General features: G+C 36.3%; 1 protein-coding gene across 1 annotated transcript; it reads right to left on the bottom strand.

The window, feature by feature from the left end:
* Nucleotides 1–1,920: 1,920 nt before the first annotated feature.
* On the bottom strand, nt 1,921–15,953 carry pomgnt1 (protein O-linked mannose N-acetylglucosaminyltransferase 1 (beta 1,2-)). Its single transcript, XM_067373374.1, has 22 exons — nt 15,829–15,953; nt 15,278–15,474; nt 14,228–14,330; nt 13,898–14,013; nt 13,751–13,816; nt 13,528–13,641; nt 13,323–13,440; nt 10,185–10,283; nt 9,981–10,108; nt 9,203–9,273; nt 8,792–8,867; nt 8,595–8,678; nt 8,392–8,433; nt 8,238–8,296; nt 7,827–7,899; nt 7,481–7,609; nt 6,506–6,631; nt 6,223–6,287; nt 6,086–6,130; nt 4,144–4,279; nt 3,706–3,815; nt 1,921–3,278 (listed from the first exon to the last, which is right to left on the bottom strand). Exons 2-22 carry the CDS (start codon nt 15,395–15,397, stop codon nt 3,197–3,199), a joined length of 1,962 nt encoding a protein of 653 aa, XP_067229475.1. The 5' UTR covers nt 15,398–15,474; nt 15,829–15,953; the 3' UTR covers nt 1,921–3,196.
* Nucleotides 15,954–16,560: the final 607 nt, after the last annotated feature.

Genomic DNA, 16,560 nt, shown 5'->3' with positions numbered 1-16,560 from the left:
ATAGATAATGCTAAACAGCAAGATATGACAACTTATCTGTTCAATAAAATGCCTTACCCGTTGAGTAAAAACGCCATCTCCGAGTCGGTTTCTAATCCCTTAGGTGTCACCATGGCCAAAAAGCGAGCCAGTGTTGATTCTTGTTTTATTACGAGCTCTGTCACGTTCTTTTGCCAGCAGACACTCCTCTGTTCGGCTTTTTAAAAAAACATGTTTAAAAAGATTTAGCGTCATGTTGACATTTCTTGCTCGTTGTGACAACCTATGCCCCCATACCATACTGAAGCCCGTTTCCGCCACAGTTGAGTAAAAAAAAATATAATTCTGTAAGTCATAATAATGAGAAACTTTCTCATTATTATGACATAGTATCTCATTATATTGAGAAACTTTCTCATTATTATGACATAGCATCTCATTATATTGAGAAAGTTTCTCATAATAATGACTTAGTATGTCAGAATAATGAGAAAATTATGACTTTTTCTCGTAATAATGACTTGTTTCTCAATATTGAGAAAGTTTCTTGTAATAATGACTTAACATCTCATAATAATGAGAAAGTTTCTCGTAATAACGACTCAACATCTCATAATAACGAGAAAGTTTCTCGTAATAATGACTTATCTCATAATGAGAAACTTCTACGCATGCGCAGAGTAGCGGAGCAGAAGGGCGTGGCACGCTAGCCACATCTGCTGGTCAAAGTCTCGTAAATGCGAGAACAGCAAGTAAACATGGCACATTCTACATTCGTGCACTTCTGTTTTCGTTAAATTCAGTGTAATATACAAAGTGCAGTCTATATTATCATTAAATAACATCAGTTATAAATGATCAATATATCTTAAATACTTTTCCAAGCGCACGAACGCAAAGTGGTTTCCGTGGTAACGGTGGGAACTGCTGTATGAACGCGAAGGCTTTCAAAACTATCAGATTAACGAAGGAATATGACATTTATTCGTTAAGTTTAAGTGCAACGTCTTAAAATGTGTGGGTTTATGTGTTAACGTTAACACGTATTTCGCGGATGAGGCTATTTAATGTGCAGGTTTGCCTAGACATAGGCGCTGGAAAGCTTTTCTAATATAAACCGGGTCCTAAAGCACTTGGCCACTCATAAACCTTCATTCCAGTGATATTCCTACAGAAAACCCCTTTTAAGATGTTTATGACTCATTAGAACGCAAAAGACAGCTTTCCAGGTGAAGCGTTCTTTAACAGTGTTGGATATGTAACTTAGTCCTGTCTTATCATTCCTCTATCTGTTTGAAATCCATGGATCACCACTTTGTGTTTCTGCTTGTTCATACACAAACATACAAATGAATGTTACAAATTAAAACTATAACCCGTCTCATATAGGCTACTGATAATTTATCAATAATGTTATTTAATGATATAATAGATTAACTTACACTTTTGCAGAACGTGCCATGGTTGCGGAGTTCTCGCATTTGACCAGCGGATGTCGCTAGCGTGTCACAGTTCCGCTGCTTTGCGCATGCGTAGATGTTTCTCGTTATTACGATAAAGTTTCTCATTATTATGAAAACAGTATTTACCTAATATATTACTGCCAGTTTCTTTGTAAAACTGCGGAAATACCAGCCTATTCGGGGGAGCCTTGCCTTCAAATATACAGATCAAAAAAGGTTGGTAACCACTGCTTTAAAGCCACAATAAAAACATTACAACTGTGATCATTAGATCTCTAATTCCAATTTGTCAAAGAGGAATTCAAAAAATCATTAAACAGGCCTTACTATGCATCCTGCAAACATTAAGAAACAAATAACTGTATTTACATAATACTTTAATACAAATTGAATTAAGACATAACCAAGGAAATTAAAAAAGGACATGGGGGAAAAAAATGTAAGAAAAGAGTTTTATTTTATATAAACCACCAATTTTTAACATTTAGAAATACAAAACTGTTGGAGAACCGGACATATTAGACACAACCTCTGCAAACTTGAGTACAAAATATGTTGAGATGAGAAAAAAAAAGAAAATCTATTATGGTATTGCACATGTTCCAGATACTATGAAAATGTTTAGTGGCACCACAAATAAAATGTCTGCAGCGACATCAGCACTGATCATTGAAACCCACACCAATCTAATCTGAAATCTCCTCCATTAAATGATTTGGACATTATTGCATAAGAAATCAATTTTTTTTTTACCATATCTTCACTTACAGGAACTCACGTTAACACAAGGCAGATCTATGATGCAGCTGAGATTGCATTGATTTCAAGTGTTAATCCTCCACTCTGCTCCTCTTTAGTGGCTGTTTGGACACATAGATCTCACCTGAATAGCATCAACTATCATTCTCTGGGAAAGAGGATTCTAAAATCTGTTGCTGGAGGGACAACATTTAAAAAAAAAAATCAGTTATATAGTTTAAAAATGGTCAGTTTCCGACTGAGCAGTCCAATAAAGGTCATTAAGTGTTGTTCAGGGACACTGCTTGTATATTTTCAGCCACTAAAGAACTCGTTAAACTAATAATAAAAAAAACAAAAAAAAACACCAAAATATGATAATATTTTGTTCTAAAAATATATATGTCTGTACATAGTTTATTTGTAAACAAATTTAAGCCTTTTGTTTCTTAATGCATTTTTCTTGTGTAAAAGTGAATTCATTAGGTAAAAATAAACCTACAGTTATCTTGATATTGACAAAATAAATAGGCATAAGTTAAAACGTATATATGCAGGACAGCCCAAAGCACTCAGTAGTGTTAAAAAAAGTATCTTACGTCTGCCATATCCTCTTAATCCCTTTTCACAGCGTCCTGATTTGATGTAATCTGCTGTCACATTCAGTAACTCAAACCAGCACTGGTAATACTTTAAAACATCTATCAATTCTTTGCTAATGTCAGACCTTCCAGCATAAACATATGAAATTTCATGACCTCAGGAAAAGCTCCCAATGCAAAATACATACCAACAACAAGAGACGGTCACGTCACACACCATTTTTAGAAATCCACACTCATTTCATTCTAGTTTCAAAGAGCCTGTAGTTCCTAGAGGCTACCAGCAAAGGATGGTTCATCCTGTACTTTGCCTTGCAATGGCCTTAGAGTGTAACACAAGGCCCATTATCGGCCTGATATAGGCCTTGTGACTTAGTGGTTAGAAAGGGCCCTTTGGGTGGGATTAGGACTGTTCTAAATCTGTTCCACAGGAGGTCCCTCCTCTTTAGGTGCTGGCTCCAGGTGAATGGGGGTGACATTATTGGGTTTCTTAACACTGGGGGGGAAAAAGATGCCATGAAGGTCACGCACAGAAAGTCAAATACAACAACACACATGCACACATTTTAAATAAAATAAAATAAAGTAAGATAAAGTACAGTAACAAAGTAAGATAATATAAATTTAATTAAAACAGTTTTCTAGGAAAGTTTTCAATGTTTTGCTTTTATTCCCTTTAAGAGTGATTTTAATTATAATATAATATAATATAATACAATACAATACAACTGTACTCTTGACTAACCTAAACAACCTGAAACAAATTCTGACAGGAAGAATAAGCCAAAAATCCAGTGAAGCTGGTATGTAGTGTTTCATGTTGTATTTTTGATAGAACATTTTTAACATAAATCTGTATCACCTATAAATAATGTGTTCCAGTGCTTGGAAATTAGATAAATAAATTGTTAAAGTATACTCACGAGTACGGCGAGATTGGAACAGCCACTACAAGGACATGGTTCTTCTTTCTGAAGAGCCTCCAGAGTCCTTTGTGATAACCTCGTACATCCAGATCCCACACGTGCAAGCACTATAAGCAATAAACAAGATAAGGCCATAACCTAACACTACTCTCGCCTCAGTATTTATATATTTATTTCAGTGTTTATAAGCCATTTATCTACCCTTGCAGGCTCTTCAAAAAAATAGCCAGCCATAATTTGCACCTTTAGCTCACATATTAACACGCCATAGATCTCATTCAACAGATTCATTGCAACCCACTGTAACAAATGCAGGGCAACTAGCAACTAATCTGCTCTGAAATTCAGCTTGTTTCTTTGAGATGCCCGAACAAAATATCTTACTGATATTTAAACCAAGAATATTCACAAAGCATCCTCAACTAAATTAAATACCTTTGCCAGTTCTGTCCAGGTGTTTGTATCGGTCTCCTGCTCCATTTTGATGAACATTACAAAGGTCTTTCCCTCAGTGTCTGGGATAAATGAGTCTTCACATGGGTTTTTACTGTGGTCCAGAACCTCAGCCTCACTGTAAACACATAAATGATTACTGAAGTGCAGTTGTTTTAATGATGCAATTTAAGGTGTTACATTAAAGATCACCCAAAAATTACATTTCAGTCATTAGGTACTCACACTCATCTCATCCCAAACCCAAAAGACCTTTGTTCATCTTCAGAACACAAATTCTTGATGAAATCTAAGGGTTTCTGAACCACACATAGGCAGCAATGTCATTGCACCTTTTGAGGTCCAGATAGGCATTAAAAGGTGCCCTAGAACTTCTTTTTAAAAGTCTAAGGTGTCTCCGGACTGTGTCTGTGAAGTTTCAGCTCAAAATACCCCATAGATTTTTTTTAATTCATTTTTTTAACTGCCTATTTTGGGGCATCATTAACTATGCACCGATATATAACTATCCCCCAGAGCTCGCGCTTGCCTTGAACAGCATAAACAAAGTTCACACAGCTAATATAACCCTCAAAATGGATCTTTACAAGATGTTCGTCATGCATACTGCCTGCATACATCGGATCATTTGAGTATTGTATTTATTTGGATGTTTACATTTGATTCTGAGTAAGTTTGATAATGCTCCGTGGCTAAAGCTAACATTACACACTGTTGGAGAGATTTATAAAGAATGAAGTTGTGTTTATGAATTATACAGACTGCAAGAGTTTAAAAATGAAAATAACGACAGTCTTGTCTCAGTGAATACCGTAATAAACGATGGTAACTTTAACCACATTTAACAGTACATTAGCAACATGCTAACGAAACATTTAGAAAGACAATTCACAAATATCACTAAAAATATCATATCATGGATCATGTCAGTTATTATTGCTCCATCTGCCATTTTTCGCTATTGTTCTTGCTTGTTTACCTAGTCTGATGATTCTGCTATGCACATCCAGATGTTCTGCCCTTGTCTAATGGCTTGAACATGAGCTGGCATATGCAAATATTGGGGGCGTACACCCCGACTGTTACGTAACAATTGGTGTTATGTTGAGATTCACCTGTTATTCGGAGGTCTTTTAAACAAATGAGATTTATATAAGGAGGAGGAAACAATGGAGTTTGAGACTCACTGTATGTCATTTCCATGTACTGATCTATTGTTATTCAACTATGCCAAGGTAAATTCAATATTTAATTCTAGGGCACCTTTAAAGACATTGTTAAAACAGTCAACGTGACTACAGTGGTCCAACCTTAAATTTTATGAAGTGATGAGAAAAAAAAAAAAAAGATTTATTTAACAATTGAACTATTGTTAACACTCATATGCAGCTGATTTAGTGAACACAGAGCAGGCTTCCGTGTTTACGTCAGAATGCCGGTTCAGCATTGGCCGATGCTGTACACGTGAGCAGCACGACACATGTGATGCTAACGCAGGAGCCAGCCAATAATGAGTCGCCGTTCTGATGTAGAACACGGAAGCGCTGAACTGCGTTCACTACGTCAACTGCGTATGACAACAGTTCAAATTGTTAAAGTCGTTATTTTTGTTTTGTTTTTGTGCACAAAAAGTATTCTCATCGCTTAACATTAAGGTTGAACCACTGCAGTCACATGAACTATTTTAAAAATGTCTTTAATACATTTCCGGACCTTAAAAGGTGCAATGACGTTGCTACCTATATGTGGTTCAGAAACCCTCAGATTTCATCAAAAATACCTTAATTTGTGTTCCGAAGATAAACGAAGGTCTTACGGGTTTGGGATGACATGAGGGCAAGTACATAATGACAGAAATTTTATTTCTGGGTGAACTAACCCTTTAACTATGCAATGCAGGAGCAGAATCTTCAAATAAAATTACCGTAGTAGGTTTTGGATTTCAATCTCATAAGCATCTTTCTTCAAGCTGTAAACAAAGAGAGAATGTCAAAAGTGACTGAACAGGATATAAACAACAGGCAAAGAGACAAATATAGAGACAACAGGAACTATACATACCCATCTACATTTTTCATTGGAACATTCGGAATTGTGTTGAACTTGTGCTTTTTAAAGTAAACTTCCTGTAGAGAAACATGCAATTCATTGAACTCAAATTTAGTATAATATTTCCACATTTTAAATAAATAAACCCCATATCACTGGATTCCCAGTGTCCTAGATTCAGTCCTCCATTGACGAAAAAAAAAAAAAAAAAAAAACCTTTAATAGTTAATAAAAGAAGTGTTAATACAAGTAAACAACAGAAGTTAACAATTGTCAGTATAACCATCTCACTTACATGGAAGTAACCATTCATGTTTAAGCCAATGATGCCAAAGTGATAAGAGCGGGAGACATCAGGAATGACACACTCTCTCCCCTTCCTCTGTTCTGGCATCCGCATCCACATATCCCAGTCCCATAGCTAAGGGATAGCAACAATATGGATGGATGAAAGAAGAAAAGATACCACAGACAGACAATATATTTAGCTGATAAACTACTGTTCAAAAGTTTGATGTATTTTTTTTTTTCTTGAAAGAAATGTATATTTTTATTCAGCAGACACATTAAATTGATCAAAAGTGACAATAAAGACATTTATAATGGCACAAAAATATATAAATATATTAAAATATATAATATATTAAAATAAATAAATTAGTTTCCACAGAAAAGCAGCAAATCAGAATATTAGAATGATTTCTGAAGGATCATGTGACTGAAGACTGGAGTAATGGCTGCTGAAAATTCAGCTATGCTATCACAAAAATAAAATACATTTTAAAATATATTAAAATAGAAAAAGTTATTTTAATTGTAATAATATTACTGTTAAATTAATGCATAAGAAATTTCTATCAAAAACAAAAATCTTACCAACCCCAAACATTTCAATGGAAGTGTTTGTAGAACTGCCAATTTTCTTCTCATAGTTTAAAAATGAAGGCACTATATGTTCCCATTTAAATAAATACATTTTCTGGTCTTTTCTAGACATTATACATTACACAGCAGACTGACTCTTCAAAGGTTAGTAATGTTATTCAAATCAGAGAACAAAACACTAAATTCCATAGTGAGAACAACACTTCCCACTGGTGAGAGAAGGATTAATCACTGTTAGAAGTTTTCCCATGTGTGCAAATGGAGCAGAAAATCATGCTAAATGAGACATCACTGTTGACGGGGTTTTGCATGAAAGTTGTAAATATATAAACATTTCCTATTTAGACATAAATCATAGGCTAAATGCGGGAATTGGCTGCCTCACCTTCTCAGGAGTTGGCCATTTGGGCTCCAATTCATCCTTGTAAAGGCTTTTTTTAAGCACCCAGCCAAGGCCAGGCATACTTTCCACTCTGTACAACAAAGATGGGTCCTCTGCTGTGTGCTCATAGCCCTACAAAACAACACAGCAGCAAGGTCAAGTGCACTGCTTGAAGACATTTAAAGATTTAGGCTGATGGTACACTAATCACTTTTTAGCAGAAGAAAAATATACCAACAGAATTAGCATATGGCAGCATTTACCCCAGAGATGATTTCAAAGTAAAAACAAAAACAGTATATTTTCAAGGCATGAACAAACTGAGAAGAAACTATTTTTCTTCACTCACTTGGTCATTCCAGGCTGAGATACAGTACAGACTGTCATCCTCAAGCAACAAGTGGATGGTCTGACTGAGAAAGCTAGAGACAAATGTGGGAGAAGAAATAAATCAAATATTTAAGGACATTTAGAGACGATCTGTCAAATGTTGACTTAATCTTTTCTTTTAAGATTCCTTGAGCTGAATGATTCTACACATTTCTAAACTAGCCTGTGATAAATAATATGGGAGTCTGCTACCATCTAGTGGATATCCTTTAGTATTTCATGTGTAATTCAGTAAAATTATTAATATAATATAATATAATATAATATAATATAATATAATATAATATAATATAATATAATATAATATAATATAATATAATATAATATAATATAATATAATATAATATAATATAATATAATATAATCATACCTGAAAAAATCTATGGAAATGTCCAGGTCCTCCTCCAAGACAATGGCAAAATCTGCATCCTTAAAAACATTTTTTTCCCCCAAAGTTAGACACTTGCAAGCTGTTTTACAGTGCAACTCTACACAAGATATAAGGCAGGTGAACATTTACTTACTGGATGCAGATTGAAGGTTGCAGTCAAGCTGGCTTTGTAGTGCTGTGACAAAAAGAACATCAGAACATTAGTACCATCTTATGGTCATTCACATGCTTTGAAACTAAAGAAACCCACAGCAATCAGTTGTAACTGGCCATTCAATGACATTTCTATGTCAAGTATTCATTCTTCAAAAAGAAAAAAGAAAAAAAATGTATCACCTGTGACACTCTAGCATTCTTAATACTGATAGGCGTATGCTGAACTCCTTTAAGACCGAAGAGATCTACCACATCCATGGGTTCCTAACCAGAAAACATTTTTTGTTAATTTTGTAAATATGTATAAATTCAATCACAAAAGCAGAGAAGAAAAAAGAATGAACAGAGAAAAAAAAAAAGTGAAAAGGAGATGGCACCTCATAGTATCCATCGATGAAAACGGTGATCATTTGTGGATTGACACCATGGGAGGAAAGAAGAGAGCGCAGCATTCTAGAGAAACAAAACATGGCTCATACTTCAGGCGGGTATGCTTTTTTATATACAGAATTTCTCATTTCTCTACTGAAGCCAAATCAAAACAGCATGGACAAAAAAAAAAGTATGTGAGATCAAATCAAATGATCTTTCAGAAATATCTAATATGCTGATCTGATGCCAAGAAACATCTCTTATCATCATTATTGCAAACAATGCCCAATAATTTTGTGGAAACCGTGAGGTTTTGTGTGTGTATATGTATGTGCACAAATTTAACATACATTCAACTGCACATACGAGGTGGTTTGGTAGTGTGCTAAAGTACAAAGAAATGTAAGTTTACTAACCTATAGAGATAATTTGGTCTATTTCCAGCTATAACTGCTACTGGGATGTTGTAGACATTGTTGTTAGGCAGCTAGACAGGACATGGAAAGGTTTAGTCAACAACACAGATTTAAGACAAAAACTTCTGTTCTGCCGTCTAAATGCTTCTAAGTGTAAAGTTATCTCAGAATGAAGCTACAACAACCACTAACAAGTGAAAGTCTTACACTTCTGTTTAAAAAACAATGGTAAAGAAGGAAAATTGTAGAAAAAACTGGTATCATGCATTTTGTTGTGTGACGTTTCTGATACCATAGATAAAAAAACAACAACAGTTTATCAATGTAAAATATCAGAATCTGACACTGATGAAAACATGCGAATATTTAGCGCAGTTCAGACATGAAAATTAGTGTCTTGATGCATGAGATTCAATAAATCTGCTTTTAAAGCATTTACCGTATTTGACATTATAACATCAAAAGTTTGAGTTCAGTAAGAATTTATAAAATTACTGAAAGAATTTATGTTCATCAAGGCTGCATTTTTTTGATAAAACAGTAAAAACAACCTGAATGTGAACTATTATTACCATTTAAAACAACGGTGTCTTCAGTGTCACATGATCCTTCAGAATTCATTCTAATATGGTTATTTGTTGTTCAAGTAACTTTTTTTTTATTTTATTTTTTTATCATCATCACAGTTGAAAACAGTCGTACAGCTTAATTTTTTTGTGAAAACTGTGCTACATTTACCATGATACAACAGCATGTATAATAGAAATGTTTGTCTTACTGGGTCAGGATTGAACTCTATAGGTGCTGGATCTTTGCAACTACAAATGCTCCCATATCCTTCCACTTTACTGCAGAAGAGTTTCCTCCGGCGGTTCAGCTCTGTGTCTGCCCAATGGCACTCAGCCTCTGAAATAATCATGACATAAACAGACAGCTCTGATATGATCCTTAACTCTACAATTAAAATGGAGGCAAAAAATACCTTCAGAAGCCGTCAGCTGGACCTCAGTCTTCAGCAGCACAGGATCACCCCATGTGGACAGAGCAGGAGACTTGGAGTGCTTCTCCCCATACACTTGACCTGAGAAAATAAACAGTATAGGGATGTGCCCAAAGCCAAATACGTTATTCAGAAAGGCACAGATAATGGCTTCAAAACAAATAACGAATTCTACCAAATCCAGTCACTCCTTGTGTTTGCTGGATAACAAGTGAGTCAGGAAAGATTACGATATTAGAGCTATGTAAAAAGTCTAAAATCACTATGCAATGAGTGTGTGAAGTGAACTCTATGAATGAGAAACAATGAAATGAGTGTTGTTTTAGCAATTTTCAACCACTCAATATTTACTTCCAACTTCCATGTCCTCTAATAAGCCATTTCATACAGAATCTTCCTATTTGAGGTTGTGCAAGATTGTCCTGACATAACTCTGTACACAAAGTTTTTCTGTTATTTAACATTCAGTAGGTAACACTTTATTTTAGTGTCATTGTTACATGTTACATGCAGTTAATATAGTAATAACTATAAATTATGCATAATTACATGCAACTAACCCAAAACCAAGCCAAACCATAATCCTAACCCTAAGTACATGTAGTTACTTATTACTTAATGGTAATATTAATAGTACTTAAATGTATAACTACAGTGTAACAAAGACACCTTAAAATAAAGTGTAACCATTCAGTATTATTCTAAAGAAAATATGTAAAGAAAATCTATCATTATAATAAAAGAGTTACAGTATCTCACAGAAGTGAGTACACCCCTCACATTTTTGTAAATATTTTATTATATCTTTTCATGTGACAACACTGAAGAAATGACACTTTGCTACAATGTAAAGTAGTGAGTGTACAGCTTGCATAACAATGTAAATTTGCTGTCCCCTCAAAATAACAACACACAGACATTAATGTCTAAACCACTGGCCACAAAAGTGACTACACCCCTAAGTGAAAGTGTCCAAATTGGGCCCAAAGTATCAATATTTTGTGTGGCCACCATTATTGTCCAGCACTGCCTTAACCCGTTTGGGCATGGTGTTCACCAGAGCTTCACAGGTTGCCACTGGAGTCCTCTTCCACTCCTCCATGATGACATTACGGAGCTGGTGGACGTTAGAGACCTTGTGCTCCTCCACCTTCCGTTTGAGGATGCCCCACAGATGCTCAATAGGGTTTAGGTCAGGAGACATGCTTGGCCAGTCCATCACCTTTACCCTCAGCTTCTTTAGCAAGGCAGTTGTTGTCTTGGAGGTGTGTTTGGTGGTCGTCATCATGTTGGAATACTGCCCTGAGGCCGAGTTTCCAAAGGGAGGGGATCACGCTCTACTCATTCATGGTTCCCTCAATGAAATGTAGCTCCCCTGTGCCGGCAGCACTCATGCAGCCCTAGACCATGTCACTCCCACCACCATGACTTTAGGCAAGACACACTTGTCTTTGTACTCCTCACCTGGTTCCCGCCACATACACACTTGACACAATCTGAACCGAATAAGTTTATCTTGGTCTCATCAGACCACAGGACATGGTTTCAGTAATCCATGTCCTTAGTCTGCTTGTCTTCAGCAAACTGTTTGTGGGATTTCTTGTGCATCATCTTTAGAAGAGGCTTCCTTCTGAGATGACATCCGTGCAGACCAATTTGATGCAGTGTGAGGCGTATGGTCTGAGCACTGACAGGCTGACCCCCCACCCCTTCAACCTCTGCAGCAATGCTGGCAGCACTCATACGTCTATTTCCCAAACACAACCTGTGGATATGACACTGAGCACGTGCACTCATTTCTTTGGTCGACCATGGCGAGGCCTGTTCTGAGTGGAATCTGTCCGGTTAAACCGCTGTATGGTCTTGGCCACCATGCTGCAGCTCAGTTTCAGGGTCTTGGAAATCCTCTTATAGCCTACGCCATCTTTATGTAAAGCAACAATTCTTTTTTTCAGATCCTCAGAGAGTTCTTTGCCACAAGGTGCCATGTTGAACTTCCAGTGACCAGTATGAGAGAGTGAGAGTGATAACACTAAATTTAACACACTTGCTCCCCTTTCACACCTGAGACCTTGTAACACTAACAAGTCACATGACACCGGGGAGAGAAAAAGGCTAATTGGGCCCAATTTGGACATTTTCACTAAAGGCTGATTTATACTTCTGCGTCAAGTGTACGGCGTAGCTACGACGTAGGCTGTGCGTAGCACGCATAGCACACGACGTAGCCTGACGTGCACCTCTTTAAAAAAAATGTAACAACGCATCAATTCTACGCGGACCGCAAGCGCTGTGATTGGTCTGCTAGAACCCCTCCCTCAGGTCAAAAAACTTGCGGAGCACTCGGAGAAGAGCGAGCACTTTCAACTTCACTATGAATGAAAAAACACTCCGTTTCAGAGTACACATACAGTCAAACTGCAACAAAAGTCATTACCTATTTGCCGCTTCTCTGCCGTTTCTGTTTGTAAGCTTCTCTGACAACGTATAATGTTTGGCTTTTGTTTTGATACTCAACATGACCGCGGACACTGCCTCCTAGTGGTCTGCATGCACGTTGACGCGGACAACAACGCAGAAGTATAAATGAAAACAGACGCATAGCCTACGGTGCAGAGGCTCCGGCGTAGGTCCTACGTTGAAGTATAAATCAGCCTTAATGCGTGTACTCATTTTTGTGGCCAGCGGTTTAGACATTAATGGCCGTGTTGAGTTATTTTGAGGGGACAGCAAATTTACACTGTAATACAAGCTGTACACTCACTACTTTACATTGTAGCAAAGTGTCATTTCTTCAGTGTTGTCACATGAAAAGATATAATAAAATATTTGCAAAAAGGTGAGGGGTGTACTCACTTCTGTGAGATACTGCATATACAAGGCATATTTGTTAAATTAAAACTATAAAGGGAACAGAATTAAAACAGGGTTGTCATGTAATATCACAAACTTCTGGTTAAAGCTCCACCCACTTCTGATTTTTTCCAAATACAGAAATAGATACAAATAATTTTGAGATTGTAAAAGATAAAGATACAGGCTCTGCTGCACACCCCTAAAACAAAGACAATAAGCATACCTAATATAATAGAATGAAAAGCCAAAAGGTTTTGTCCGTACCTCCCTTCTTCACGACCAGAGTCCACATATCCCTCCAGCCTAAGGTAACTGCTACCTGACTTCCCAAACCTTTCAGAAGATTCTTTGCAGCATCCTTCAAGTGGAAAGTCCCCTCATCCTGAAGAGGCCAATAAAAAGTGCACTTACAGAAAAACAAAACACAAATCTGAAATCAAGTGAGTTGATGGGAGAGGCATTTTTTAACCTTAATAGTGAAGATGAGAATTCTGCCACGTGTGACCATGTTGAGAAAGAGGATCATGGCTTCATCCTCATGGGGAGAATAAGTATCAAACACTCTTTTGGCCATGACATGACCCTAAAGGAAGAAGATACAACAACATTTAATGATGGACTGGACATCATAAAGAGATAGTAATAATACAAGAAGATATAATAGATTATGAGTTGTGACTGTGTGTGCTTACAGTGGCCTGATTTAAAACTATAACATGTATGCCTCGGCCCTGCTCCCTCATCTCATCCTCCAGCACCTGCAAAAACACATCAAATATTATTGATATTGTTATCAGGTAAAATGTGTTATAACATAAAACAGACTCAGAATCACTTACAGTGGTGCCATCCACCGCCACATACACCTTAGAGCGACTAGAGTACACCTCGATATCCAAAACCTTCCTCCCACTGGCAGGCCTGCGTGGGGTTTCCATGTTAGGCAGGGCATCATCTGAGAAAACATTCAATGATATCAAACAAAAAACAAATGTTACTAATTCAAAATTGAAAGTGTAAAAGTTAAGTTAGTTAAGTATTTGATCCACTTACAGTATGCTGAAATAACTCAACTAACTAATAAGGCTACTTAATATCTCTAACATGTGACTTGGGCAATCAGGTATCATAAAGCATTAAGTGTTCACAAACACAGTTATCAACATTACCATATTCTTGAGCCGCATCATCCTCACTGGCAACTCTCCTTGTATCAAGAATGAGTTTGATATTCACAATCACTGTGATCAGTAGAAACAGGACAGCACTGGCCTGCAAACACACACACACACACACACACACACTTAGCTATCTTTCATAGACTTCTATTGCTTTTATATACAGCTAGTTATAAATACTATAATCTAACCCTAGCAGACAACAAATAAATAAAATTTGTCAGATTTAGCTCACATCTGGGTACAACTGGATATAACTGAAATGACAGAGTGGGTAATGCTTTTTGTAAAGTAATACAATTTATATTAGCAACATTACAAGTACATATAAAGTACAAGTTGAATTGCAAGATGAACACTGAACAGTATCAAAATTATAGTATTTGCTTTGCTTTAGTGACAGCAAAACTTGCACAGCATGAACACCATATACGTTATATATATAATAAATGTTTTAAAGCATGATTTGAGATGTCCCACTAAGCAGCTGGTGCTTCACTGGAAGCAAAAAAAATATATATAAAAATCTGAGCTTTTGTGCAAAGTTCACATATCAAGTGTTACAAATTTGCTCTGATTAATGACCTAGGCTAGAAATACTTCTTATTTTTAATTAAAAAGGAATATCCTAAAACTTTATGTCCAGATGTTGAATCACAGATTTTGAGTATGGTCTTCCCGTCTTAGACATTGGACCCCACTGTACCTCCATCTCACTCAGGATCAAGTGCTGCCCAGCTAACCATAACAACTGACAGTTACATAACTGCAACGTAAACCAATAACCAAACTTTCATTGAGGCAAATTTGGAAAAGTGATATTCCTAGATTTGTTGCCAGCCACAATCTTTATGATGTTGTCAGTAATTTGATCAACAGTTGTGTGTTGTTAACAGTTGGTAATTTTAATTAATCTCACACACACACACACACACACACACACACACACTTTAATATTTATATATAAACGGTTCTTTAGACTGTATGATGGAGCTTACCACAAGATAATACAATTATAATAAAATAATCCCATGTGCTTACCTGGCAGATTCGTCGTACTGCTCTTTTGTTGGTGAGTCTGTATTTCCAGGTGAGGTAGAGACTGCGCTGCTGGCGAGGGATGAAGGGTTTGGCTCTTGGATTGGGTGTCCAGGTGTCCATACCTGCAATCCTGCCCACTGCTCCTGATCACAACACCTGCCTGCATCCGACAACGCCTTCGATCATGTCTTCTTCATCTACACAGCACGGTGCAATCACAGCAGTTATAAATGATGGCCATAAATACTGCTTAAATCTTCTTTGCAATGTTAAAATATGATGCAGGAGGCACAATTTTAATGTAGGTTACCACAAATGCTTGATGAGCAGCTAAAAAAGCAATGCTAAACTGCATTAGTAACATTTTGTGCATGTGCACGACCTGACGTTATGAATACCGAATTATTAATAGTGACTTGCAAACAGATGGTGAGGTAAGGTTAGCTATCTAAGCACAACAGCTGAAATTCTTTCAAATCTTTCATTTCTGTTAACATTAACATTTCTGTCGATTGTAAAGCTTCACAGAATAAAGCCTAGTGATCATTTACCTCAGCAGCATGTTATGTTGAACGGAAACGACGTCCCGCCTCCCCTGAAAATATAAATGTAATTTAGTTAATGTAACGTTTGGCCATATGCAGGTAATGAGCTTTGTGAAGCCAGAATGCAGGACAGCGCCAATGTTTGCTTTTCAAAATAAAAGCCCCTAATTATTATTTTGTTGTCCTGCTAAAAGTTCTCAATTAAAGTTCTTTAAAAAAACACTTAAAAATAAAATGTATAAGTATAGAACCACGAAATGTTTGAAAATATGAAATTAAAATAAGGAAATTATGAGAATTAGCTGAAAGGTGTGACATTTGGCTTAAAAATAACCATTTAAAGAACACATAGACTACTGTATACTGCAGGCCTAACAGGCACTTCTATGTTATGAAAAAAAATAATAATAAAATAACAGCTTAAAATGACTTAATTATTTGAAAAATAAATGGCTTTGTAAAATGTCAAATGACAAAATTCTAAACAAAACTTACTCAGGAAAAAACAAAAACAAATAATGTTTCAAAACTCATATAGAGGGGAACTGATTTGTGAGGAAGGGTTGAAAGAGCATAGCAAAAATATTAATTTATGGAATTATTGACATATTCCAGAAGTTTCAATGAGCTATGGGTGTTTATGTTTTCAGCTATTTATGTGGCATTTTAGTCAAACAGAAATGCATTTCAGGGTGCATTTCTTTTTCCATCACTACAATTTCACTGGTTAAAGTGCAA

Source organism: Chanodichthys erythropterus, chromosome 21 (genome assembly GCF_024489055.1).
Source record: "Chanodichthys erythropterus isolate Z2021 chromosome 21, ASM2448905v1, whole genome shotgun sequence".
In the NCBI taxonomy this organism is placed as follows: domain Eukaryota; kingdom Metazoa; phylum Chordata; class Actinopteri; order Cypriniformes; family Xenocyprididae; genus Chanodichthys; species Chanodichthys erythropterus.
This window is presented reverse-complemented; position numbering and strand designations above follow the sequence as displayed.